The sequence below is a fragment of the Parus major genome, chromosome 9 (assembly GCF_001522545.3).
Source record: "Parus major isolate Abel chromosome 9, Parus_major1.1, whole genome shotgun sequence".
NCBI classification, from domain to species: Eukaryota; Metazoa; Chordata; class Aves; order Passeriformes; family Paridae; genus Parus; species Parus major.
The window spans coordinates 16,930,973-16,957,559 of record NC_031778.1 but is presented as its reverse complement, the minus strand read 5'-3'; the positions used below and the strand labels follow the sequence as shown (position 1 = coordinate 16,957,559).

General features: G+C 40.7%; 2 protein-coding genes across 2 annotated transcripts; both read right to left on the bottom strand.

Moving 5' to 3' along the window:
- Positions 1-1,366: 1,366 nt before the first annotated feature.
- Positions 1,367-11,199, bottom strand: FETUB (fetuin B). Its single transcript, XM_015637409.2, has 7 exons — positions 10,911-11,199; positions 6,502-6,612; positions 5,041-5,128; positions 4,345-4,511; positions 3,394-3,507; positions 2,408-2,491; positions 1,367-1,907 (listed from the first exon to the last, which is right to left on the bottom strand). Exons 1-7 carry the CDS (start codon positions 11,130-11,132, stop codon positions 1,497-1,499), a joined length of 1,197 nt encoding a protein of 398 aa, XP_015492895.1. The 5' UTR covers positions 11,133-11,199; the 3' UTR covers positions 1,367-1,496.
- A 3,688-nt stretch (positions 11,200-14,887) lies between these two features.
- On the bottom strand, positions 14,888-21,578 carry AHSG (alpha 2-HS glycoprotein). The gene is made up of 7 exons (XM_015637410.2): positions 21,251-21,578; positions 19,859-19,969; positions 18,623-18,707; positions 17,632-17,795; positions 17,231-17,344; positions 16,363-16,443; positions 14,888-15,521 (listed from the first exon to the last, which is right to left on the bottom strand). The coding sequence occupies exons 1-7, from the start codon at positions 21,452-21,454 to the stop codon at positions 15,246-15,248; spliced, it is 1,035 nt and encodes a 344-aa protein (XP_015492896.1). The 5' UTR covers positions 21,455-21,578; the 3' UTR covers positions 14,888-15,245.
- Between the last annotated feature and the right edge of the window lie 5,009 nt (positions 21,579-26,587).

Here is a 26,587-nt window from a genome sequence, read left to right as displayed (position 1 = left end):
TTTCAAATATCAGTGTACTCCTGGCCCCAAATGACATTTCTTTCCTATCTTTATTCTTTTTCTTCTGGTCTTCTCATTTATTTATATTTGTTTTTGTCAGTACAAGTACCATGTCTGACTTCAGTGAAATTGATTTTTCTTGGCTGCAGGCTGTCAAGTGCTCCTGTATCTTTTATTATAGAGCAGTTAATGTGACCTATCTCAAGAAAGAATTAGGCTGATTTTTTAAATAATTGTTTTTCCTGCACAGCAGTATCACTAGAGCATAACAGTCTCAATAGTCTGGATTTGATTCTTTACCAGCCAGAATTATGTGCAGAGGCTTCACACATGTGTAGGCTCTTCCACATGCTTTAAGTGAGGTATAAAGCATTAAGAAAAAATCTTTCTTCAGATTTTCTATGGGAAATAAAAAAATGGGCTAAGCTCTTCACATTATAATTAAGCAGTTTACTCACATAATACCAAAACCTCACTAGCTCTTAATGCTACCCAGTGCTGAAGTGCTGTTCCCTGTTCATGCCCTGTCACATGCTGGGGCAGTCTAAGGCCCTGAGAGCATCCCTGCTCCAGGAGGGTTTGGTGCTGGGTGCCAGGCTCAGCACACTGGGGCTGTTCCTTGGTGATCCTGAGGACAGGCTGTTCCCTGGTGACCTTGGGGACAGGCTGTTCCCTGGTGACCTTGGGGACAGGCTGTGGGCAGTGCTGGGGCCAGGCCACAGGGGCTGCTTTAAGCCAAGGCTACAGTGCTGGGGGCCCTGCCCGAGCTCCAGCTCCTGCAGCATCACAGCCCTGCCTGTGCCTGGCCCCAAACGCTGCAGATGCAGATCCAGTTTCAGACCTGCAGCCCTGTGTATCTCACACCTGCCTGGTCACTGCAGACTTGCTGGGACACTGCTGGGCTGACTGGCTACTATAACCACACCAGCCCCTCACCACACCTTGCTAACTCACATTTATGGCCTGATCTCAGACCTGCCTCCCTGCCCCTGAATTTATGTAGTGAACTGGCTCCTTCCTGTAACCTGACTTCCATCGCTGGGTGTGCCCTGCTCGCCTCTGTCAGGCACCACGGGACAGGCTCCTGCCCCGCCAGCCTGGTGGTCACACTCGGCTCCATCTCCCTGTCCCTTGGGAAGCAGCCACCCTGCACTGAGCCCTGACAGATTTTGCTACCAAGGATATTTATTTGGCTGTCCAAGCCCTGCAAGTTCTTTTATCCTCCAGAGTTACCTTTCCTTCATGCTTTGCCTGATGGGGGGAATTTTGAGAATTTAAAGCCAAATACTTTTGTTGGAAAATGCCCCAGTTAAACTTCTTGTCCCAATCTGTTCTTGTGCTTTTATAAAAGTGAGAATGCCAAAGATGAGGACTGTAATTAATTTATTGACAATTATAAGACACTTGATTTATTTGAAGGTGTTACACAAATTGAGAACTATGTTGCCATTTGGGCTGTTATTTTGTTGCAGATCACTGAGCTACTTGGGTGCTGGCTAGACTCTGGGAGGCCTTCTAGTTATCAAAGGATGGAGGATGCCTTCTGCCTGCTTTGCTTCTCCTGGACATGAATCTGATAGAGAAGGTTCTTCAGGAAAAGGGAGAATAACTGGTCTAGTGACTGGTTTGCTCAAGTCCGGTTTGTTTACTTGAGCCTTTTCTTCATCAAGGCTGTGGGCAGATCCTGCATCCTTAGGAAGAGCTGGCTTTCTGTCTTTATGTTCATTTTGACTTTCTTGTAGGCTATAGAAAGTGATGTCCTCATCTGAAGGAGGTAGAATTTTAACCCAGCCCACTGTTTTTTCCAGGGGTGGGGAGAAAAGATTGGCATCTGAAGCCTGTTGATCCTGCCTGGATTTTCCAGGTGTCTGATCAGCTTCCTGGTTTTCCTCTTCAGTGGCAGGATCCTAAATAACAAAGAATAAGCATTATCTAAATTGAAGCAATTCCAAATCCCTTCCAATTTGAAGATTACCCTTCATACTAAGGATCTGCTGCATCTCTAGTCCTGCAGAAGAGCTGTAGACTCTAGACCAGCTACAGAACAGAAGCTCAAAGGACAAACTGATATAACTGCTTCTTGTACCAGTGGAGATGGGTGCATGAAACTTGGGTAACTACAGTAATATCCCCTTGCATTCCTTTTGTGATTTACAATTTCATTGTAGAGCATTCTGAACACATTCTGCAGGATTGTCTCTATACTCACTCTATTGCCTTTTTATCCACCCAGTAGCAGTCTGTTTTATCACAAGAGAGATTTCTTCCTGATCTGGCCTTATCACTTTCTTGAAGCACATGTCTTTGTGAATAAGAAGACTTAAAAACGTCTTGGCTTTCAAAATTTCAATACCTGTTTTGTAAAGGAGTATTACTCTTGCAATATTAAGAGTAGATTAAGAAATACCTGCTGACTGTAGATTTCACAGGATACTGTGACAGATGGATTCACACGACTGTTTACTACAGAGCCTTTGCAGAAACCGATTTTCTGTAAGAAGAAAATACAAGAATTTTTTCACATGGAGCCCTGATACTAAGCTCCTATCTTGTAAAATAAGTGATTATGAAAGGCTGAATAGTTATAGCTTTTAAGTGTATTTGTAGGGATAAAAAGCTTGGGCAAACTTTTATTTTGGGATTGGCAACCTCATAAAGGCAGGCAGTGTTTTGATAAAGGCCTTGTGTTTGCAAAGGAGGGTTACGTAACACAATAGCAAAACTAAGCTGGCTACTCAAGGCCAAACTACAACAGCTTGCTTAAGTTCTCCCGAAACAGAATATCCCTTTGCAGGAAAATTGTGTGTGGAACATAATATAATTTTCCACAAAGAAACAATTTCACACCATAGTGAAAGAAACTGAAAAAAAAATGCTGTTTCTAATAGTTGTGTTTGTACTGGGCTGTAGGTATCATGGCTTGGATCTCACTTAAGATGGGGCTTGAAATGTTATCTCTTGACAACATGCCCATTTAGTCTTCCAATTTCTCCTACAATTTTTTCCTTAGTTCCTAAATGTTTTCCTTAGCTGATGTGATTGTAGTATGAATCATGCATTGTTTTTGATTTATTGTCTATGTCTGTTTCTTTGGAAGAAATCCTTTAGACTCATTCAGTTTTGTAAGGCAATGGCTACTCCACCTTTTTCTGGATGGTATTTTTTTGTTTCCTTTGCTTATGGACTTCTGGTAAGAATTCAGAACTTTTGCTGAGATGTTTCCCTATTCTAAAGCAGTCTGTAGAGCTGCAAGAGAGTATAGAGCTATGATCCATAAAAATATGACTGTGGGTTTTGATCCTTGTCTGCAAAGAGCCAAGGAAATAAATACTAAATATTCACTGAGGAATCAGTATCTGGAACACTGGTGTTGATGTAAGGAAAAGTACTTACAGCTACTTCTCGTGGAAGTGGTTCACACATCGAGATGTCAGCAACCTTGATATCTTTGGAGCAAGAGGTCTCCTGAATTAAAAACTCCACAAAATATGCAGGACCAATGATCCACTGTGAATGAGAGGCCAGTGGCAATTAGAACTTGTATATATGTCAGGAAGAATAAAGAATTCTACTGACTTTGAAATTTATTAAAAAGTCCCACTAAGTCTGGAAGGAACAGATGATACTTGGGGCACTACTGTTAGTTGTATTGCAGTGAATGTTTTTTTGCCAGTGCTGCTTTATTGCCTGGTCATTTTTTTGCTTCTTATATATGCACAATCTTAATAACTCATGGATTGGCATAGTGGAAATGGGTTTAGATTTTGTCATAAGATAGCATCCAGGTAGAACTACATAACTAAAGACCCTCTTCAATGTCTTGTTGACAATTTTTGGTTGTTTTAATGAATAGGATCATTTTACTATTTCTGAAATTGAGGTTAGAAAATGGAAGTAGTTAAAAAGTATATGGTAGTAATATCTGACAGTTTAGACAAAGAAGTAAAACCACATTGCTATCTACACATACTGAATTTTAGAGAGACTAGTTAATACTGTGGTAAGCAAAATGGACTTAGCCATGAGATCATGAGCTCACTGTTAGTCTAAAATTAGTTCTAAACCATACTTACACTCATTCAGTGAATTACAGGTATGTATTGGAAGGTATGACTGTGCTTTATTAAATACTTCCTGTTAGGGAGTTGCAAATTCATGGTGGCTGAAGAAGAAAGAATTAACAGTGAAGCTTTTCTGAACTTTGGAAGCAAGTCTATGTCTTGACTTTTGCATAAAGCCCTTCTTTTTGCAAGAAATGGAATTGGAGTCTTGGATCAAGAAGATCAGGAGTATTCTCAATGGAATTCTTGAGGGCTAAAACAAGTCAGATGAGCCTTGGCTTACCTGCATTGAAGCTCTTGTGACATTGAGGACAGAGAAGTAATGAGCTTGTTCACTCTGTCTATTGAACTTGTCAAGGCATTGAACAGCAGCATCCAAGTACTGAGGTTTAGTTGGAGAATCATCAAGTGGGCAGTCGGGACATACTGACGAAATATATCTGGGTAGAACTTTTTATTCAAACACAACAATGTTGTTAGAGAAGGCATAACCATAAAAGCATGTTGATAATGTAGCTCACTGTAAATGCATCTATGCCCCCAGCCCTGCCCACTTGTCTTCCACTCCCCTGCAGTAAGGATATGTGGTTTGCATCCCTCAATAATTTCTGATCTTTATGTATTTGCAGACCCATAAAAATGTTGCAGTGGAGACAGGCAGTGAAGGAAAAATTCAGCCTATTGACAGTGGGCTTGCTGTTTTTCCTTGCCTTTCACAAACCCACAAAAATGTTTTCTGGTTCAGAGGGTAAAAGCCCATATAGAGGCTCTGCTGAGTGTCCCAGAGGTTAAAACAGTTATTACTGAACTCTTTTGAGCTGCAGCACCTCTCTGGCCTTATGATCACTGACTTGAGAAAATCAGGGCAGCTGAAGCTAATGGAGACACTGTGTGTTGTAATTACATTTAAAATTTAAAGTAATGCTATTTGGCAAGGAGTTTCTCCAGTTCTCTTATAAAGAGTGTGTTAAAGACATACCTGGTTGTAAAGTGCACTCATAAGTATTCAGATGAGCAATATTTCTTGCCTGATTAATATAAATAATTGCTTTGCATTGACCGTAAACCTAAAACAATATAAACATTTAGAAACAATTAATATTGCACCCTTTACTGATCATCTAGTACATAGACAGGAGTGGTTAATTTTCTTCTTGCAATCATGGAATTCTTTTCAAGATGAAAGTTTTATTAATACTCAAATGAAAATGATCACATTTCTAAGCATCTCATTTAAAAAGAAAAGGCCAGCTCATCCCCTGGTGTGATTCTGAGCTATACACATGCAGTGCTTGGCTGCTGGGTTGCCTGCCCAGAGCCACTCTTCTGGCAGTTGAGAAGTGCCCAAGTGTCACAGAGTGTTCCTGGCTCTCTGTCCTGGCCTGGATCCATGTCTGGAACCCTGAGAGTTTAAACCCAGGGATAATTCAGTGTCTGGATCCAGTCACCTGTCTTCCACCTTCCCCCTTTTCCCTATAATCATAGGGAGAGTGGTAGTCAGGACCATAAAGGAGTTTTGTAGCATAGTAGGGTCATGCTTGCACACAAAAAACTCTGACTTTATGGCTGAAAAAATACTGGCTTCTTAGTATCCATTGTGCTTTTATATTGAAGAGTTGAAAGTATATTCTCTGAGAGGTCCTTAGATATTCCTACATGTGTGCTCAAGGCCTCTGGACATTCATTTCTTGGCTTCACTGAAGCCATATCAACCTATAGGCTTTGTGCCCTTTTTGTGTTGAAAACACTGTAATGAGAAGTGAGCAGAATTCTTCTTTTTTTTCCTAGTTTTTCATTGAAAAGTTAAAATTGATTTGCCTTAGAAACAGTCTAGGACAATTTAATCATAACTTTTTTCTTTTTTTTTTCATATTAACCTTGTTTCTTGTCATTCTTCATTTTCTAAGAGTCCTTTTCACTTGCTCAGAACAGTTTTGGTCACCTGTAGCAACAGTTTTGGATCGCTTTCTGTCTTCGCATCTTATCTTGCTGAGATATCCTTTTTCTCTTATTTCAGTGCAATTTTTGCAAAGTTGTCAGAATAAAAGTGGAATTAAACTAAACCAAAAATCACATGTTATATAAAATTGTATCTCTTTTTTTTTCCCCCCCTTGACAGACTGTCTTTAAAATAAACTCTTATAAGGTTGCTATAAAAAGGAAACCATTATTCTAAATAGCGTCCTAGCATGGCTATTTAGTTTGGTCTATTAGCTCTGGTCAAAAAATTTCTTTTAATTTTCACTTTTTAAAATAAATCTTACCACTCTATAAACTGATTACAAGGTACAGAGTAAAACTGTGGATATTATAAAATGGGCTTTGATTTTTTTCTGGGCTTTGTTGGCCCTAAAAATGCAAGTGTAGGGATTTTGCAGTCACCGGTAGTACCTAAGTAACTCATCATATGTGAAATTAAATAGAAAAATAAAATCCTTACAGTTGAATGAGCAGATCTGGTGTCACAGTCCTTCCACAACTTTTTGCTGAGTACATGGCATTCAGTATCTACTACATCCAAGATAAGATAGTAGACAGAACCAGTGGTGTCCTGAAAACAAGAAACAAAAGGGTCACATCCCAGTTTTGTATCAAACAAAGTAAGAACTCATAAAAAGGAGAGATAGAGAAGTAGAAAACATGCAAGTGGAATGCAGAGATATCCTGAAAACTGAACACTCTCTGTTGCAAAAGTGGCAAATCAGGTGAAATTGAGGTCCTGTTAGAACAGGCTTGGTCATGCAGCTAGCCAACTTTGTATAAAAAACAGTCCTTTGGTCAGTTTTATTCTTCTGGTTCTGGTACCAACCAGAACCAAAGAATAAAGACTAAACATGTTGATGTTTTCACTGTCAACTGCATTTTATTATGAGTTGAAAGGTAGGTTGTTTTGCCTGAAATAGGAATGAGATTATAAATACCACAACTAATAAGAAACTGCTAACATGGAACATTCCCAGTAGGCATTAGAAAGAGAAATATCTTATTATGCACTTGCTGTAAAGAGGCAAAGGCTGCATTGATAGAGAAGCTTAAATATTCTCTCAGCTGTCAGGGAGTGCAGTGAGGGACCTTGCAGTCACATGGATGTCTCAGACTCACTTAAAGCTTCAGTCCAGTGCTTGAGTTCTGACCTGTGCTTAAGTCCAGAAACCTTTATTCAGCTCACTGCAGCACAAGGTGCACAAAGCAATTCAAGCTCAACTTTTGTCCCAGCATCTTTCCAGGCAAGAAGTACAAGGAAGGACTAAAAGTAGAGCTCTGTATATCTAGTGCTTACATCATGTAGTGCAGGAAGATGAGACGCTGCATGGTGCAGCTCCTCATTCTGCTTCCACTGTAGATACGGGTAAGCACCTTTCCAGCATATTTGTCAAGGATACAGCTTAGTTGGATCATGTTTTATTTATATCCTTAGTGGAAAGCTGGAAAGAGGGCAGCTGTCATTTATACATCCTAAAGAACTTAGATGTGAGCGTTAGCTGCGTGTTTAGACTGAGATTATGTCTTTGCTGGAGCAGGAGAAAAACCAAACCTGAATGACAGCAGTGTTCACTCATCCCTGCTTGATTTCATTGGTTTGTGGAGAAAACACTAAATGGGGCAACAGTCTTGTGGAAGTCTGGGGCCAATATCTGTATAATTTTAGCTTTAGTTTTGGCTTCTGTTTAACAGTGACTAAATACCAGTCTATAGGAGCTGTAAAGCTGGAGTACTGCTGACTTTTTTGTCTTCATACTGCTTAGAAAACCACTAAGTGGTATCTGCTCTGGAGCTCAAAGCAGATCGAGAGATACAAACAACTCTGATCACACCCTATATAGATCTGTGGGATGGTGATTTTATGCAAGCTCTACCATAGATACTAGTAATACTGAACCCTTTAAATATGAGAGAGCAAAACTAATAGAAAATAAATATAAAGAATGATAAAATTGTTTTGTTATTATTGTCTCTTAGTTCTATTCTTACATATGCAACTTCTCACGCTTTCTACTATATTTTGTATTTTCATATTGCCTGTTTTTTTTAAGTGTTCTATAAAGTGATCTGGTAATGCCTTGCACTGAGATCTCAGGGCTTGCTTACACTAATCCTGGGGTTTAATTATAAGTTTCATTTTGAAGGCTGTGAAAAGATCAAAAGTTATTTTGACAGAGAGTGACGCTGAGGTGCAGCAGTGCTGTTGGAGCAGTGGCACAGCAATATCCCCACACCTGGCTCCAGAGATCCTTCTGTGGAAGGGACTAACCATAATTTTCTGTTTACATACAAAATATGTAAATACCATGATGATAATTCTCTTTAATATGATAGCTAATACAACTTAAATCAGTAAACACAAAGTAAGACCAGTCAAAGAGTAATTGCTATTTGCTCAAAATGTGTTTTGGAGTACTGCAGCATTTGGTAAAAGTTTGTAACTTTAAATGTTACTTCTATAAGAAAAAAGCCATCACTACAACTGTCCACATGAAGAAGAAATAGCTAAGAAAAATGTGCATCTTTAAGGAGTCTTATATTTGGAATTGGTGACTTGAGCTTTCAAACTGATTCTTAAGGTATTCTGGAGGCAAAAGCACACAAACACCTCATTAAAAAATGTTCTTATAATCAAATGTGTTTGGTGTTAGATGGGTTTCCTCAGCTGAATCATGAATATTGATTATAAAACATGGTGATCATAGAAACACTAAATGCAACCAGGGCAGACCAAACTGTATTTCTTGTTGCCTATAGGTCTCTTGTATAATACCAGCTCTAATGAGCAGATAAGGTTATTACAAAATCTACACATCTTTTGGTCTACCTGCTTCTGTATGTATCATCCTCCACTGGGGAATGGATAATTTGGGGCTTATTCAGAGCTCAGCAGATCACTGAAGGTTTAATCATCCTTATTTTAATTTTCATTAAAAGACTGTTATGCAAAGGGCTTTTGATATCTGCTTAGTATTGAATAAAAAGTTGTGTATCTTTCCATTGCCAAAAAGATCCCCTCCTCAGCACTTCTGGTGCCAGGCTGCAATGTGTGCTGGGCAGCCTGGGAACCAGAGGAGATGTGGCAGAAGGGTGACCTGGTGCAAGGGAAAGAAATAAAATATTTTTGCATGTTTTGTAATTTTTGTTAAATACCTGTCAGTGAAGCTAATCATGAGTATCTTGTATGAAAGCAAGCTCTGCTCTACTTGCATATAAGTTAATAGCAGATGGCTCATTAGTTTCAATTAGAGCAAAGCTGAACCACAGGCTGCTTAAGGGCAGATTTGAATTTGAAGTAACTTTGAAAATGTTTTTATCCTCAGTACTGCTTAAGAAAATGAGAGGAAGGACCACTGACTGGTCCAGGGGAAAAAAAAACTCCATAATTTTTTTGAGAGGAATGGGAGGTGGCATAAGGCTGTTACTGTCCGTGAACCCCTTTGACATTGCTGACTGCTCCTTATGTGCTAAGTCCCAGGAGCAACAACAATGGGACAAATGGCTTAGAATGTCCAGTTTGTTATTGCAATGTCTTGAAACACCTTATTTATGGGATACAATAATAGATAAAAAATAATAAAACTAAATAAGTAAATTAAACAAAGTATGCTTGCTCTAAAACAATAAGTTACGTCTTAAGAAAACTGACAAAATTACAATGTTGTGATTAGACAAATCACCACCAAGGACCAAAATTCTCCTGTGCTGAGATATCTTTGGCACAGGTGAAGGGAGAAGTGGGGAGATAACTGAGGCAGTTTACAGCATGTCTGCACACACTATGCTGCACTCTAGGGTGGTCATAGGGGGCTCTAATTATTGTCAATAGGAAATAGCCCCAGGAAGGGGTCTGAGCACCTAACTCCATGCCTGGTGATGTGGATTCTGGGCCAGCTCACATGCATCATGTGGAAAAATTCTGATCAGAGATCTGATCCAGTTGTTTAGTGGGCACATTCTGTCACCTGAGAAAGGCAATATGGAGAGCATAGTGCAAAACACAGCAGAGCATCTTTAGCTGCGAGATCTTGGGTTGCTGGAGTCCACAGTGTGTCTGCAGGAACTGTGTCCTTGTAAGAGCAGCAGGAAGAAGTGTCATATCCTTGCCAGCACAGATCTTTAAGCGTCTGGCAATGATTTACTAATTTTCTTTAGTGTTCAGAACTCAGCCTTTCAGGTAAGCTTATGGGAAGTGAGCAGGCATTGCAGGGAATTCTAGCAGCAGGCTTCCATAGTGCCTAATCTTCTGCAGGCCCTTGTGAATTCATTTCAGGCTGCCCCTGGTTAGTGCCAGTAGATTCAGTTATTGTAGCACAAAATCATCATGGATTAAGCACACACAGAGAAATGTGATACTTGAGGAAATGTGAGTGATATTCTATAGGTATTTCCAGTGCATTTTTGCCCTTGAACTGGCTTCAGGTTTCTTCTGGAGAATGAGTCATCTTTTAGAGGTCTGCAAAGGAATTCCTTGGTCCCAAGCAGGATGTGTTTACACCTGTTAGTGCTCATATCTTTTGTGCAAAACACACGATGACTTACTAGCCTTTGCACTCCAACTGCTCAAGGCAGTGGGAGGAAGGTGTAAAATGAAATTAAATCAGAGTCGTGGTGTTTCATATCAAATTTGAACTGATGCCTGGAGCTATTCCAAGGGCCTGCAGCAGAGAGTCATGACTGAGATTTGCTCTCTAATTGCCCACAGTGTGATGAAATTGTTTCTAGTCTGTGCATAAAGTTGACATGGCCTCTGGAGTCCTGTGAATAGAGCTTTGCATTTGCCTTTTGAAATATTTCTCGTTCAAATAGATATTTCTAAGAAATAGACACAGGGAGAAACACATATTGAGCAAGAGGGTGACTTACCTGCGGCTGTTCTCGGACGCTGACAATTCTGTAGAGGCTGAGTATGTAGCCCTCTTCTCGGTCAGCATTGATCTGGCGGAGAGCCAGGTCTGCAGCCTCCTCCACTGCAGCATCATCACAGCGGGGGGAGAGCAGGGCAGCCCCTGCTCCTTGGGCCGGAGGGGCAGCAATGCAGGAGCAAAGCACCTGGATGCCAAAGAGCATCCAAACGAGCCAAGCCATTCTGCTTACAGAGCTAGTGCTGCAGATCAGAGTGGTCAGTCAGGATGGAGGGGCTGAGACCTGAGTGAGATCACAGACTTTTATAGTGGAGCCATGTCTCTTTATGAACTTGTGTCCTTGTTTGATTGTGTACTGATTGTCACCTTTAAACCTACAGCTGTAACTGTAAGTAAACACTAAGTCAATTATTAGAAGGTTTTATGGAAGTGTTGTTGCTCCCTCTGAGACCACAGAGCACTTTTTCCTCCTAGCTTTCCATCTCTAATTTGGACTTCACTGGGCAGATCAAGCAATTTTGACCTCACGGCCACGGATAAGAATAAACACAAAAAGCTGCTTCCTTTAGAAACCAGATTTGCTTGAATAAATCTATGTGCAGAACAGGTCTGGCTTCAATTCTGTTCTGTCAGTGATCCAGTTCTTCTCCCAAATAAACAATGACAAAAGTCTCAGTAATTTGAACAGGAAATGGATAAGAGCCACAAGGTTGACTGATTTTGCACTTTGTATTTGTTAAATGTCAGTTTTAAACAAATATATTGACTATTATTTGCAGTCAGTTTGGTTGTGATAGAAAGCTCAGTTTGGAGTTTGATTGTGAAAGAAAGTTCAGTTTGGATTCATTCTATGAGCATTTTTACTTCTCTGGATACCTACAGCTGAATTCTACCCCTTAGCCCTGGAGGCATTTAGACCCTCAAGGGTCATGGAAAATTTTTCATGGAGAAATTTTAGTTTGAAATGACAGTGGTGTGCCTTGTGAATAACCTGTCAGGAACTCCACTCTGGAGACAGGGGGGAATAACTTTACATGTAGCTTCTATCCTGAAGATCTGGAGAAATGACAGTGACCATTACTTAGGGAGGATCCCAATGAATGTCACTGGTTTTCTACTGCAATTCTGCAGCATTTCACCTTGAAGAATTCCAGAAGCTGGGTTACCATGTCCCTGGCTCTTATTTTTTGTCATGGGATTCTGTGATTGCAGCTTTCTGCTGGAGAACACCAAGTACCTTTAGGTTTGAAAGTTCTATTGAATGAGGAAGAAAAAGTGCAAATGAAGGGCATAATTTTCTCTTTAATACTTCTGTGATGTTTGGAGTTAGTTAAGAATTTCTATATTGTCACTTTTTTTACTGGCTGTGTAAAGAATCTTAGGCCAGAAATTTTTAAAGCATCTGGGAGACAGCAGAATGTGTCCCAGTGAATGTCCATAGAAAGCTGGGATTATAGATGCAGAAGACCTGCAACAGCACTGGAGCTGAAACTCTTCTAAGACTTTGTGCGGTGGCAGAGGTGCAAAACTCCAATAGCAGGACAGAAGGGGCACATGGCTGTTAGAATGAGACCCTCACATGTTGGGTGAGGGATAGTGCATGGACTGTATCCCAGAGGGATGGGATACAAGGGGTGAATGCTGAGAAACACTGCTGTAGCCATAGTACAGGAACCGCAGAAGCAGCAATGCAGACGCGCTCACATTGTTCCTTGTGCCTGGGGATGCTTCCCCTGTGGCTAAAGGATAATAACTCATTTTCTTTATCCTTACAGTGCATGACATTTCTATGGAGATGAGTGCCAGTTAGTACTGGCTGTGTCGGCGCTTCTTATAATAGGGGATTGTTATATCCCTGACTCTGTTCTTTGTACTCTTCCTCTGCCTGGAAAGGAAAAATTTCTCTGTTGAAGTAGCTGACCTCAAAACATAGACACAGCTGGGAAATCCGAGCATGTCCAGCCAAAGCATCACATGAAGTACATGGGCTTTTGCAAAACAGGGTCTGAAAAAGCTGCGAAATATTGTCAGCCAGCAATGCAGACCTGGAAAAACTCTTCATGCTGCATTTCAAGGGAAGAGCCATTTACATTTCATCTACCACCATTTCATATGTCTCATTGCCCAGAGAATCAATTGTTAAATATTGAATCTCTTACTAAGGCTCAGGTACATAAAAATGGGGCTATACTGGTGGGAGACAAAGTGATTGCTTCAAAGCAGTCATGGAAAACAGATCTGTGAGGGGGCACGATGTCCTTAAGAGGACAAGTGTTAAGGAGAAGGAAGATGAAGTGCAGCTACTGAAGTGGAATGCACAGAGAATTATTTTTTTTCTTGCTGTTTTAGAAAACAAGGAAGTGGCTATACCAGGTATAAGAGAACATCTGTGGAGTATGGAGCCTGCAGATGTTTCTGCTACATATCTTTGCTCTGTGTGGTTTGAAAAGGCAACAAGAGAATGCAGCATTTCTGGATTTCAGGGATCTCCAGGGGCAGGGATCCCTTCTATAAACATCGTTTCTGCCATCAGAAAATTTTCTAAGCCTGGAAAACATTCTCTCTTCTATAAATTAGTTCTTATTTCATTATATAGAAGACAATTTATGTCATTTAGTAATGGTGATTCCTAGTTTTGGAAAGCCTCATGTATCTGGTGTCACAGTGATGCAAAACAAAATTGTTGCCGTTTCATTAAATCCTGTACTGGGTCTCATGCAGTGAGATGGGAAGACCACCTATCTTACTGCATTAAGAGATTTCTACAGATTAATACTAGCACTTTTTGAAGGAAAGGCTGCATGCAGGATATACTAGAGTCACTTCTTTACAGAGAAGCAAAAGCTCCCTGAGCCACTGACTGGCTGTGGCTGGTGCAATTGCCCACACCATGTTTCCTGCAAAACTCAGCATTTGCTTGAAATGTGAGAGCAGCTACCTCCACAGGCAGAGCTTGCCCTCAGTGTGCTGCCATCACATTATACTGTGGTTTATAAAGTCTGAGCTGATTCCCCTTTTCTTTACACACCCACCTGAAACACTGGTGCAAGTGCCAGTGACTTTTCCCTTCCCCACTGACACAGCAGAGCAGAACCTTTTTCTATTGTGAGCTGCTGCACTATCACCAAAGCAAGTGTTAGTTGTGTTGCTTACTGAGTACTGGATGGTTGTAACTAGGAGAACAGGACAGGTTATTTGAAACAGTTCAGAAATGACATGTGTTCCACAATTTTTTGCTGTCTGCATGATAATTATCTTGTAGCAAGCACTGTTCCTGGTTAAACATTCATGACTGTCTTTGAGACTGCTCCCCAGGGCCTGCAGAATTCCAGTCTGGCTGGCAGTAAAGATCCTTCTGGCCTGAACCCCTTATTAATTCTCTACCTAGAATAGATTCTGCCTCTAACGTGCCAGAAATTCAGGGAAGATTTGATTGCCAGGACAATGGTAAATTGCCATCACTGTCTGGGTCCTGTTAATGAGATACATGCCAATAATATATTTTTTATTCCCTTGAATTGGCATTTCCTCATATGCACACAGACCATGCAGGACCCCATGATTGTACTGCACCTGTGTGTCTGCTGGAAGACAGACAATACACATGTATTTGGCTGCAGGGATTGATGCTTTCAGCCTGCCAGCAATGAGAGTGTCAAGACTCTGTTCTTTTCATAGACATGGATGCTCTTGTGCCACGTCCAAAAGTTTTGAGGTACTTCTGGTGGATATCAAAAGTAGTAGGAAATATTATAGGTGGAAGAGAAAAATACTTTTTTCCTGTCACTTCTTTAGTGTTATTGGTGTGTGATCAAAAGGGAGGACTGACCTGATTTTCCGCAGTGCTCAGCACCCACACATCTTAGTGAAGCTGATGAAGAAGTGCAGGAGCTTAGTGTTTTTGAAATCAAGCCCAGAATATGACTCATAATGCTGAGAAGGAGACACTTGACAACTAAATGAAAATATATACAGATAGAAGGTAGCAAAGCATTGAACATTTTATTGTGAACTTGCCTTTCAGGTGGTGTTTCTATCACAAAGCTTCAACTGTTGTATAGCTCTTACAACAGCTTAACTGAAACAATATTTTCTGTATTTTAACTAGAGAATTCCTATATGTAAAGTAAACTACTGCTATATGTTGTCATCATCTATATTTTGGAGAAGGCCTCTGCAAGACCCTGACCATGGCTTTGCTCTCTGGAGGATAAAACTCATTTGGGCTCAGAGCCAAGTGCTCTTACGTATTTGTACTTGATGTTGTGGTCTGTGTGGTGTTGCTGCTGCTGCACTGATCCCTCAGTTTGGCTGCATTGCATGTCTGAAACACAGCCTAGATATCAAAATGGCGAATCTTCCCAGGGCAGGGAGGAGGAGGAGGCACAAAGCCAACTGGGCGAGGTACTTTGACATGCTGAGCAGCCTCTGCAACTGCTCTCTTTGTTACTGATTTTGCTGAGAGCATGGAACGCAAAATTTCTGAAGAGCTGGATTCAGATGCAACAGGGTTATTGTGGGAAAGCCGAAGATTATGGTTTGTGAAGCCTACAGCACTGGGTGCCAGTCCTGCTGATGTGTCTTGACCTGGATGAGTGTAGGTAACTCCAGGCTGGAAAAGAAAAACAGGTCGTGTTGGTTTTCAGTGATTTAGGGCTGGTGACATCCAGGTAATTGATGCCTTACTAGGTACCCTGCTCCTAACTAGCTATGGGCCTGCAATTCAGGTTCAAATGTTCCTGACTATCACAGGAACATTTGCATGCAGTGGAACACATGCACAGGAACCCAGGAACACATTTTTTATAGCCAATGAATCATCAGGACCAAATTCTGTGCTACATGATCTTTCAGGGCCACCTGCACAGCTGGTGAAACATTCAAGACCAGCTGTCTCATTTTCTCTTTCATATACCTCTTAGACAGCTAATTACTATTGAGTTACCAAGAGCTGCTGTCCATGGGAAGTATTCAACCACCACCTAGTCCTCCTGAGACCAAAAGTAGACTAAAATACGTGAAGAGCACTCAGGTCAAGTGCCTATGTTTCCTTCCCCTTGCTACAGCAGTGCAGGACGAGACCTCTGAATTCAGTGATGTGTAAGGACTAAAAGCCTCCAGCTTCACAATGCTGATTTCTCTTTTACATTTATCTATCCCATCTTTAGCTGATCAGAGTTGGTTCCCTTTGCCATGCTAGACATGTGAATCTCCCAGATGGCCAAATTGTGTCAAGCATGGATGGCAGACATGACTTAAGTCAATTCCCAACACAGAAATCCACAGGATAATCAGGAGCTACCTCTACCCTGACTTTTAGGATACAAATTTAAGTTATCACAGGTGGCTAATGCAGTCTACAGTGAAAGAAGTAAACTCAAGATGATGGCTTGTAACAGTACCAGTAGGCTATAGAATAACCAGGAAAGCAAGGGAATATCTAGAGCTGTTACCTGATGTCCATACAACTGGCAGTTCACCTGAAGGTCTTGTGAGGGATGTTTTACCACCTCTGCTGTGCAGAAACCAAAATTCTGGCAAAGCAGAACATAGTCAAGAGAAAGATAGTTAGAAAATAGAGGGAGACTGAATTAGAATTTTTAATTTCAGCACATTTAGAAATGGCTACTTGTTCTCATGTTTTATATGAGCAGTAAAATGCTTGCTTTTTAGCCTGCTGGGCTCAAAAGCCAAGCTCTTTAAATGCATAAGCAGCAAATAAGGGAAACACCTGTATTCTTCTGTAGTAAGATCCTTTGTATGTCTGGATATGAGGGAGCGAGAGAGTATATAATAATCTAGGTTAAAAGTTCCCACCCCCTCAAACTGCTTAGGACTCAGTTTCATCAGAAACAGAAAAAAAAAACATGATAAAGTACACAGTATAATTCTCAAGAGCATATATATCAGAACTGAGCACACTGGAATTGTAGGAGAGGGAAACAGTCTGCTTTTTTTTGTTTTTTTTAATGTGACTGCGAACTGTCCAGTACAAAGACCCTGATTTTCTCAGGCACTGATTTTAAGAATAAACAATAATATATATTCCATTGATCAAAAATATTCTGTCTCTGGCCCTCAAGCCTTTTTTAAAAGTTTTCAAATCCGTTAGAATTCAGCCCAGATACCTCAGAGAAAAGAGAAAGGTGTGATATAGCTTTAAGAATGATATATTGAAAAACATATAATGATGGTACACATCTCTTGCACTTTGTACCCCACAGGGGTCTATTCCTGCTCCAGTGCAAGCACCTCCCAGCATAATGCTACTTTTCTACTTCAGAGCTAGGGAGACTGGGGCTGATGTGCTGCCATACTCACAGACTGATCCTCGGGCAGCAGCTGACAAGCCCCCACATTGGCTTTAGCTTCTTCTCCAGAGCAGTTCGTGGCACCCACAGCAAACTCAGTAACAACAACGTGCACTGGGTGATACTGATAAAACAGGAAAATTGTTTAACTGACTTTGCACTCAGAAACTGCAGAGCTGCTGAGAAAAGATAAAAAGCAAATGTTGTGGCTTCATTTCCCACTGGAGTGAAAGGGAATCCTGTGGCTAAAATGACACCTAATAATAGTTGGGAAATTAAAAGCAAATCAGGTGGTCAAATCAGAGCAAGCAAATTATGTCTATTTGCAAACATAACTAGGTAGCAGCACACAATTACTGTAGAAGAAATATTATGTTTGCATGAAAGGCTAGACATAGTTCTAGAAATTACCTGTATTACGGCTCTTCCGATCTCGAGGAGCCTGAGGTAAGGACCAGTGGTTTTGCTGTTGTAGTCATTGAGTGCAGCTGACACTGCTTCTAACACGTCTGTGTCATTCAGATTTGCCAGCAGGGGACAGTCCGGGCAGACTTTGCTAATGTCTTCACGGGAGTCTGCAGGAGGAATAGATCATGCTTTGATCAGATTGTAAATTGTTTAGAAGGGCATTATAGACCTATTCAGTAGCACAAAACACTGTTTAAAAGTCTGTCCCAAATGAAAGTGGCAGGAATTTTTCCAGTGCAGGCTACAGATGGCAGTGTGTCACACAACTTGGCCATTCAAATCTTTCTGCAAGGAAAAGTGCTGTGGACTTCAGTAACACATTTTATTACTCTATTTTTACTAAATTTTCTTTCTGGAAACCTCTATGACACTACTGAAAAGGTGCTTTAGTTCACACAAGGAATGGTAGAAAAATGAAGATACTTTAACTTATTGGAGTTGTGTTTGTGTGTGTTATTTCAGTCATTGGTTTTGACAGTAGTACTGAAGATATCTCATACAGAGCAAAGAGATCTCACACTGAGCACACAGAATAGACATTCTGCTTTCCCATGGTAGTATTGAAAATGCTAGATTTAAAGAAGCTTCATCTGCCAATGGGACTGATGACCAAAAAGTGCAAGCAAACTCAGACCAATAAGGAATCAAATTCTTAAGGTTAAACTGCTGACTGAAAAGACTCAAATCTGGGACTTGCTCCCCAGTTAGTCTTACAGTATCTTAATTGTCAAAGTAAAGAGGAGCAAAGAGAAACAGTGGGTTTGTAAGGGAATGAAACCAGAAAAAGGGGCTGGATTTAGAAAACCCATTAACTGTTGTTCTTTATTCCATATTTATACCCAGCAGTTTAGAATCAGAAAAGCTACTGAACTGTAACCACTGCTATAAAAATACTCCAGCCTCTAGATTTAAACCTACAGAACAAAGCCTTTACCTGCATGTGAGTGGCATTTGCTAGCGAGTACAGATAATATCCCATTCACCTTCTGCAGTTTAACATCACAGTCACCCTCAACTGCCTAGAGAGAGACAAAAATCAAAGGGTTACATTGTTCAGATAAATTGGATTTTCTGATAAAGGGCCACTAAATTCAAAAGAACAGATCCTAGCTGACCATTCCTGGAAACATCGGCCTGATGGCAAAGGCACTGCTAGGCATGTCCTGATGTCTGTGATTTTGTAAAAGGCAGATCAGAGATACAAAATCTGGATCCAAATCTGGATCTCAAAAGTATCAAAAGTACCAGGGTAGCAAGATTGTGGACATTTAGTGCAGGTTTTTCTCTCATATAGAGCAAAGAATATGAACACTTATGAATCAAGACCTTCCACAGAACTGTTTGATAACATTCCCGCTAATCTCAGCTGGTCAGTGGCCATGGTAACAGCAGAGTGTGCTGCCTTGTGTGAGCAACATGATCCAGCAGGGAGGAGATGTCAAAGGCAAAGCTGGAGTCACTGGGAAGAGGAAACAGTTAGAGTTACCTCCCCCCCAATGGAAAATAGAATCTGAGCCCTGATGAATACAGGGGTAGATCATGATTCATATTTAGTGAGCTCTGTGAATTGGGCCCCATTCTAGAAACAGCAGGCTCAGACAACATTTCCAATGCTTTGGTCAGGGAAAGAGCCTCACAGTTGGATCACACTTGCATATATCTGAGGCCAGTAAATTCCTGCTGAGCTTTACTTCAAAGGCAGAGCCCCATCTGAAGAGAATAGCTCATCTGCAGTTGTAACTAGGAAGAGGTGGCTTGGTGGAATTGCACCAGGTAACAACCCACATGTAGCCAAGGGAAGGGTATTTTTGCACAGATTCACAACCTGCCCTGTCTGTGGTTTGCAAGGAGGCAGTGACATCTGGGCTGAACAAAGGGACTGAATCTGGAGCCCCTAAAGAAGGCCCCATGGCATTCATGGACTGTATATGGGATGTTATGTTGGCAGAGATCTGTCCTCTTCAGATAACAGGGCATAAAAGAAATCCAGGAGTGAAGTCCTTCATGACATGAAGGCAGTGAAGTCAGCGAGGAAGTTACAAGTGTTTGAGTGGCTATAAGCTTTTACAGTGATATGACATTTGCTTGGGAGTCTGGTGATAGCCTGGCCTCTGGCATCAACATATCGAACGTGCACCTTTGGACCCAGCTAGAGCATTTAGGTACTCACATGTTCTGCAAAGCTCCTCACTGTGCAATTTGCAAGAGGTGTAGGGCTGAGAATAGGGCACTTGGTCTCCAGTAAGTCAAGTTCAAGAAATATGATGTCAATATTTGGCCCCTGAAAGAGACAAAATAAACCATTGGAACTGATGTAATTTCTTGACAAAACATCACCAGATTTCACCCTGGGGCTGCCCATGGGTAGCTCCAGGTATACACCAGAGTAAAGCAAAAGGTCCTTACTTTTAACTTCATGAAAACCAAGACTCCAAATCTGGAGCAAGTCAAGACAATCACACTGATTTTATCCCAGCTAATAAGGAACAGGCTCATAAATTTTGGAAAGTTGAGCTTGTATGTAATGAGTAATTTCTCTTAAGTTAATTTTATGTTGTTGGGTAGTTTAAAAAATCAACAGCTTTCTTTTTGATGAAAAAACTTCATGTTTCTATAACCAGATACCAAACAAACACCAGTGAACACTGATCTGTCTTGTTTAGTCCATTGTAATTACACTGAATTGCACCAGTTCCTTTGCATCTATAACATAGGACACAGTTCCTTGGGTTCCCTAGGTCCAAGATTTATTCTGATGTTCAAGTCATGAGTGATTCCATTTAAACCAATTGAGTAGTTTTAATGTAAAATCATTAATATGAGCAAAGCAGTGTCACCAGTGTTTTTGTGTAGTTAACTCTGGACGCACTTCTAATCTCATTTATGTCCATTGTAGTACTTTCTAAATGAGTATTTTGGTATCTTCTCTTTCATAACAAATAGCAAACAGCCATGGAGTTTCACTCACATCACTGTGACTATTTTCCATGTTTTAAGAGAATCAAAGGTTCTGAATTGGTATGTACATTGTATTCCTGACCATTTCTGTGTCCTTTCTAGATGCCTACAATGAAGGCAATAGATCTTAGGGAAAATAAGCCAGTTATTTCCATTTAGACCCCTTGGCAGCTCAATGGGATATTAGGTAAAATTAATGCCTACTACAAAGTCACTAATAGCATGGAGTTTTGATAGGCATGTATTTAGCCAATAAGTAATTACCTGTATTTCAAATATTATCCTCAAGTTTTTTCCAGATTACCTATGGGTCTTGGGAATCAGCACCTGGAATGATCTGCTGTAGCAAACCTGCTGTGTTTGTGAACCAAGCCTTTTCTAGCATTGTACAAAAACATCTGAACATTTCTCTCTTCCCCTCTGTTCTGCTCTTTGAGAGATACATTCCAATGACCTGGATTCTCCACTGCTACCAGGTGTCCTTGCCCCATTTAAATCAACAGAGCCATGCTGATTTCCTCATGTGAGGATACAGCCCTTGCAGGCCCTTGCACTGGTGTTTGCCAAGTGAACACAGTGTTCTGCCCGCAAGCTCCTCACTTACCTGGGGTACCACGCGGATATCCTCGATTCTGTTCAAGGCAAACTTGTATCCATGATGACTGTGGCCATTAATATAATTCACCGCAACTTCAGCTGCTGCTTCAGATTCTGGGTCATCACAGCCCAAGGGAGCAGGGGGAGATTCTGCTTCAGCTTTGTGAATTGCAAGCTGAACAAGCAGTATTAAAGCTACTAGTGCCTTCATGGCACCTGAGGAAAACGGATCCCTTTCAGAAATAAAGATCTAAGAATACAGATCAGATGGCAGCTAGGCAGTGAGAACTGGGGCCTCATTTATATAGTACATACCTCAGATTTACATGAGCACATGCCTGATATTTGTCCCAGTTCCAAGAAGCATTGCAAACAACAAAAGAGAAAAGTAAATGTTAGGACATCAAGCTGACTGATTAATTTTGGCCAAAGTAAATTTTATCAGGTAGGACATTGCAAAGTCTGCTAAAGCAGCTTAAGAAGAAAGCGTCAGCAAAAATGTAACACAATTTTTAGACACTTCTACCAAGCAAATACTGTCCATGTAAGAGGAATGTGATCCCTTCTGTTAAATGTGTAGAGATGCTAGTGCTAATTAAGCTTTCTTGTAAACAGGACACATTCTGTTGGGGCCCAAATCTCACCAGACACCAATCCAAATTGTGAGATCAGTAGCATGGTAATTTAGAAAATGGAATTTTAAGTAGTTCTAAGGATCACATTCAACAGCAAATGTAATTGAATGGCAACTTTTGCTACTGAATTTATTTGGAAGAGGAAATGAGGCATAGCTCCTAAATCCTTTGCATCAGCTCTTTCTTTCTCTGAATAATCTGAATATGTCCAATAGTTCTTGGAGTTTTATTTTGCAAAAGAGGCATCTTGTAGGAATGTTTCTGGAATATGTTGTACAGATTTGAGGATTTGGCAGAAGATCCTAAAGAGCACAAAGTGTTTTAAGGAGAATATAGAGGAAAATTAGCTGCTTAAATGCTTAGGAATGCTGGATCCAATCTTATATTTACATTCACAGTGTACATATTTACAAAAGAGTAACAGGATAAAAAATATATTCTTTGTAGCAGAATAAAGCATCTATGATGTGACCAGCATTTAAAGTCTTTAATTTAAGGTGAGATGACTTTGGCTAGATAGATTCTAGATAGACAGACTGACTCAACCAGTAGAAATGGTTTTCCTGCAGGGGTTTCAGAGCAGGTTTCTACCATCCATGTTAGGGCACTGATCAGGCTGTAGAACAGTAAAGGTCGCTTTTGGCTTTAAGGTGTCTGAATCTCTGTTGTCATTTTTAGAGTTGAGGAGCTAGCTGCAGATTTGAGATGAATAGAAGGCCTTCAGCATAGTTAGAAGTTGGGGTTTTTTACTTTAGATAATAAGTATTTCTCCTCAGCTTACATGATATTTGAATGAGGCTAAAAGTTTTGGGAAAAGAAACAGTCTTAAGTTATGCCTGTCCTAGAATCTGTGAATAGAGAAAACACTATAATTAGAAATGGTTTAATTGGATAGATTATGTGATAAAGAAGAAGAAAGGGAAGAAACTAAAAAGATTGGATGATTTTCTTCAGTTGTGTGGCATGAGGTGTGTTTTGGATGCTAGGATTTGCAAATTGAAGAGATTTGTGGGGAAAAGAAAGACTTTTTCTCTCTCTTGGATTAAAAAATTGGTTTGAGCATGATTTGTTTCTTCTCCATGACTTGAAGTTGGTGTTATTTGGAACTTGTTCTTTTGTGTGGATGATCATTTATTTTCCTGACTTTGGCCTGGAACAATTAAAGAATAAAGGTTTGGTGTCCCCAAAACACACTTTAAGCGTTCCTTGTGGGCATCTTTTGAATCACAGCAAATTTATTTAGAAAAATAGTATTTTACTCTTTACTGTTAATGCACAGTTCAGTTTCTAACCTCTAAATCTTTTAATTTCCCTTTTCCTTTTTTTGGTATGAAGCACTGAGGTGAACTTCCACCAGGTGCAGATTGAAATTGTTTTTCACCTGAGTGACATATAATTATCCCAGTAAAGGACTTGGAATATTATTTATAAATTTCATGTGGTCATTACTCAGTTTCTTAGGTTACATATTCTCTACTTCAGAATTGAAAATACTATAGGATGTATAATATTTCTGCAGTCAAGCTCTACATATTCCTAAATATAATATATAACCCAGTTCAGTCAACTTCAGGTTCCAGTTTCAAAGAACAACTTAAAACCTCAAATAGCAAACAGGATTTATTATCTTCTTTCTTTCCTCTTCATTGTCACTCACATTCCATATTCCATTTACCAAGCAGGACAAAAAGGAAATACTTTGAAGCCTGCTGTACCTCTCCTTAGTTTCTCTATAGGCTTACTCAAGCCCTTCCCCTCTTGGTGACTGGGTGAACTTTATTTATGGGTATACAGAGGATCAGAAATGTGCCCACATGATTATTAATGCTCAGTGCAATGTGGAATGTTTGCAGTTTGCAGGTTTTGGGTGACTTGTGATACGTGTGAGGAAATTTGTGTTTGGTTTTTATGTTTGGGAAAGGAGTTTAAAAATACAATCAGGTAGTTTGGGTACAGGTAATATGACAAAGGAGCCTTTCACCTTTTGGGTACAGACTGACACACATCTGCCTAAGTATTCCCTCTGAAAGTGGGATTGCTGGTGTCAGCTCCCTGCAGGCCTGTGGCCCATCATGACTGGCCTTTTTATAGACCCCCTCACTGAAGAGGCAATAACTGCAGAGATAACTTCTCACTGAACTCAGGGCAGATCTATTCTCTCTCTTTCATGCCTGAGACATAGTAACACATTGTCCTGTATTTGCAGCAGTGGCTGCAAATAGTTCTTACAGTACAAGAAAGTGAGCTGAATCCCTTGGGCTCCTGCACATAAGGTGACATCTCAACCCCACTGAAGTGGACAAGTCTTTCACAGAATCATGATATCACAGAATGGTTGACTTTGGAAAGGACATCTGGGGGTCACCTTCTCCAACCCCACTGCACAAGTAGGGAGGGACACCTTGAAACAGTCACCCAGAACCATGTCCATGTGGCTTTTGATTATCTCCAAGAAAGGAGACTCCCCAACCTCTCTGGGCAACTGTGCCCGTGCTTGGTCACCCTCACAGTAAGGTGTGTTTCCTGATGTTCAGACAGAACCTTCTATTTCAGTTGATGCTCATTGCCCCTTGTCCTGTCACAAGATACCACTGCAGAAAGTCTTGCTCCACCCTTTTGCATCCTCCCTTCTTGGATTTATATCCATTAAGCCCTTCCAAGCCTTCTCCTCTCTGTGCTAGGTAGTCCAAGCTCTCTCAGCCTTTCCTCACAGAAGATGCTCCAGTACTTTAATTACCTTTGTGGCCTTTTGCCACACTGTCCCTGTCTCTCTCCCATATTGAGGAGCCCAGAACTGGGCACAGAAACCAGGTGTGGCCTCACCAGTGCTGAAGACAGGGAAAGGATCACCTCCCTAAAGCAGCTGGCAGTGCTTTGCCTAGTGCAGCTCAGGGTACTGTTAACTCTGCACAGCAAGGGAACATCACTGGCTCAGCTCAGTGCCTGCCTGGACCCCCAGGTCCTTTTTGACCAAGCTGCTTTCCAGCTAGGTGGGGCCCAGCATATTTTCCTACGTGTGCTCCCCCAGGGGCATGATTTCAGACTTCTCACTGAACTTCATGAGGTTTCTGTCATCCCATTTCTGCAGTCTGTCATGGCCCCTCTCAATGACAGCATGACCCTCTGGCATCCGTTACTTCTCCCAGTTTTGCTCATTATCCAGGTCACTGATGGGGACATTGAACAGGACTGGACCCCAGTACTGTCCCCTGTGGTGCTTACTGCCCCCCATCTCAGCTTTGTGCCATGATCAGCACCTCCAGGCCCAGCTGTTCAGCCCAGTTTTCAATCCACCTCAATCCACCTTTCACATTAGTGCTGTGAGACTTTGGCCCTGGTGAATCAGGTTGCCTGAGAGACTTGACAAGACTTCACTGTGATGGAAGCAGAACAAGCTGGGTTTACTGCCCTTGTTATATAAAATGTAGTATTGATTCTATGCTCAAAACTTGAGGCTCCACTGAATCTCAATTCTTAATAATTCATATAAATCACAATGGAAAGGTGAGTTGATGGTTTTCTTTTTTTCTTTCTCTCTTTTTTTTGGTTGGATGCTTGGAACAACTAGTGATGATTGGAAACTTGCTGCCCCTGTGCAACCTCATTTAGAAAAAAGCAAAGAACCAGTTCCCTAGATGTCAAATTGACACCTTCCTGAGCTTAAAATTCAAGCAAATTAACCAAGCAAACAGATAAATATCATCTTTTTAAAGCTTCACATCAAAGTTAAACACTTGTGGGGATTTCTGAGGCTCTCTTTTCAGATTACTAAAATGTCATTTTTTGGTAAAGCAGACAGAACTGGTCCAATTCTCTGCACCACATCAAAAGATGCATTTCTGAGCAGTCAGGCATTGTACAGTACCGCAAAACTTAATCACCTTTTGCTTTACACTTGATTAAGTACATTACTTTTGGATCATCGAGTTCACAAGATATTGGAACATCAGGGCTGTCTTCTATATAGCCATCACCTACTCAGAAACCTGCACGCAAAGGCAAGAAAATGTCTGCAGGGGAAATGTCAGAAAGTTAAAGTCACCAGTCTTGTCAAGGCAGCATATTGCTCCCTTAAATGACAGTATAATCAGCATTTAAAAATAAAGTGTGCAAAACCCCATAGAGGTCTCCGAAAAACCTCAAGACAAATTAGACTAATTGATTTGCATAGTCTTATTGGCCCCTTTCCACTACATGGGCAAATCTTCAGCAGATATAAATTGGCTCAGAATCACTTCAAGTCCCTCATTGTCCCTATAACAGGAATTTCAGGCTGAAGAAAAACTGTGAAGTCTGAACAGTTTTACCAGATTGTAATAGTAGAACACTATATGTAAATTAAATTGTTTTTATTAAATATGAGAGTCTTTACGAGAAGGAAGGCTGACCATGTGCCCTAGCTTGCTGTGCTATTTGCAGTTGAGAAATTTCTTACTGTGAGATATAAAGTGTGCAGGCATGGCATCTAATTTGGGAGGCTCTAGTCCTGGATGTTCAGCTAGAGATTCCTTTTCAGTCAGCTTTGCTGATCTCAATCTGTTAATCTTTATTTTCTTTTAACTGTAAGATGAAAATAACTATTTCCCCTTTTAATTCTGTGATCTGAAATAACTGACTGAATTTTGTAAAAATGTTTGCTATCACTGGGTAGAAGGATGTATTCAAAACATTAGAGGAATCCAAGAGACAGGAAAACCAGATGCCAGTCA

Coding starts and splice junctions, on each gene's coding strand:
- FETUB (XM_015637409.2), bottom strand. CDS start 11,132: ATGGCTTGGCTCGTTTGGATGCTCTTTGGCATCCAGGTGCTTTGCTCC. Junction 3,508..4,344: donor TCACAAGAGCTTCAATGCAG/GTAAGCCAAGGC, acceptor TCTCATTCACAG/TGGATCATTGGTCCTGCATA. Junction 2,492..3,393: donor CACTTCCACGAGAAGTAGCT/GTAAGTACTTTT, acceptor TTCTTCTTACAG/AAAATCGGTTTCTGCAAAGG.
- AHSG (XM_015637410.2), bottom strand. CDS start 21,454: ATGAAGGCACTAGTAGCTTTAATACTGCTTGTTCAGCTTGCAATTCAC. Junction 19,970..21,250: donor ATATCCGCGTGGTACCCCAG/GTAAGTGAGGAG, acceptor TGTCTCTTTCAG/GGGCCAAATATTGACATCAT. Junction 15,522..16,362: donor GCCAGTTGTATGGACATCAG/GTAACAGCTCTA, acceptor TTTCTTTTCCAG/CCTGGAGTTACCTACACTCA.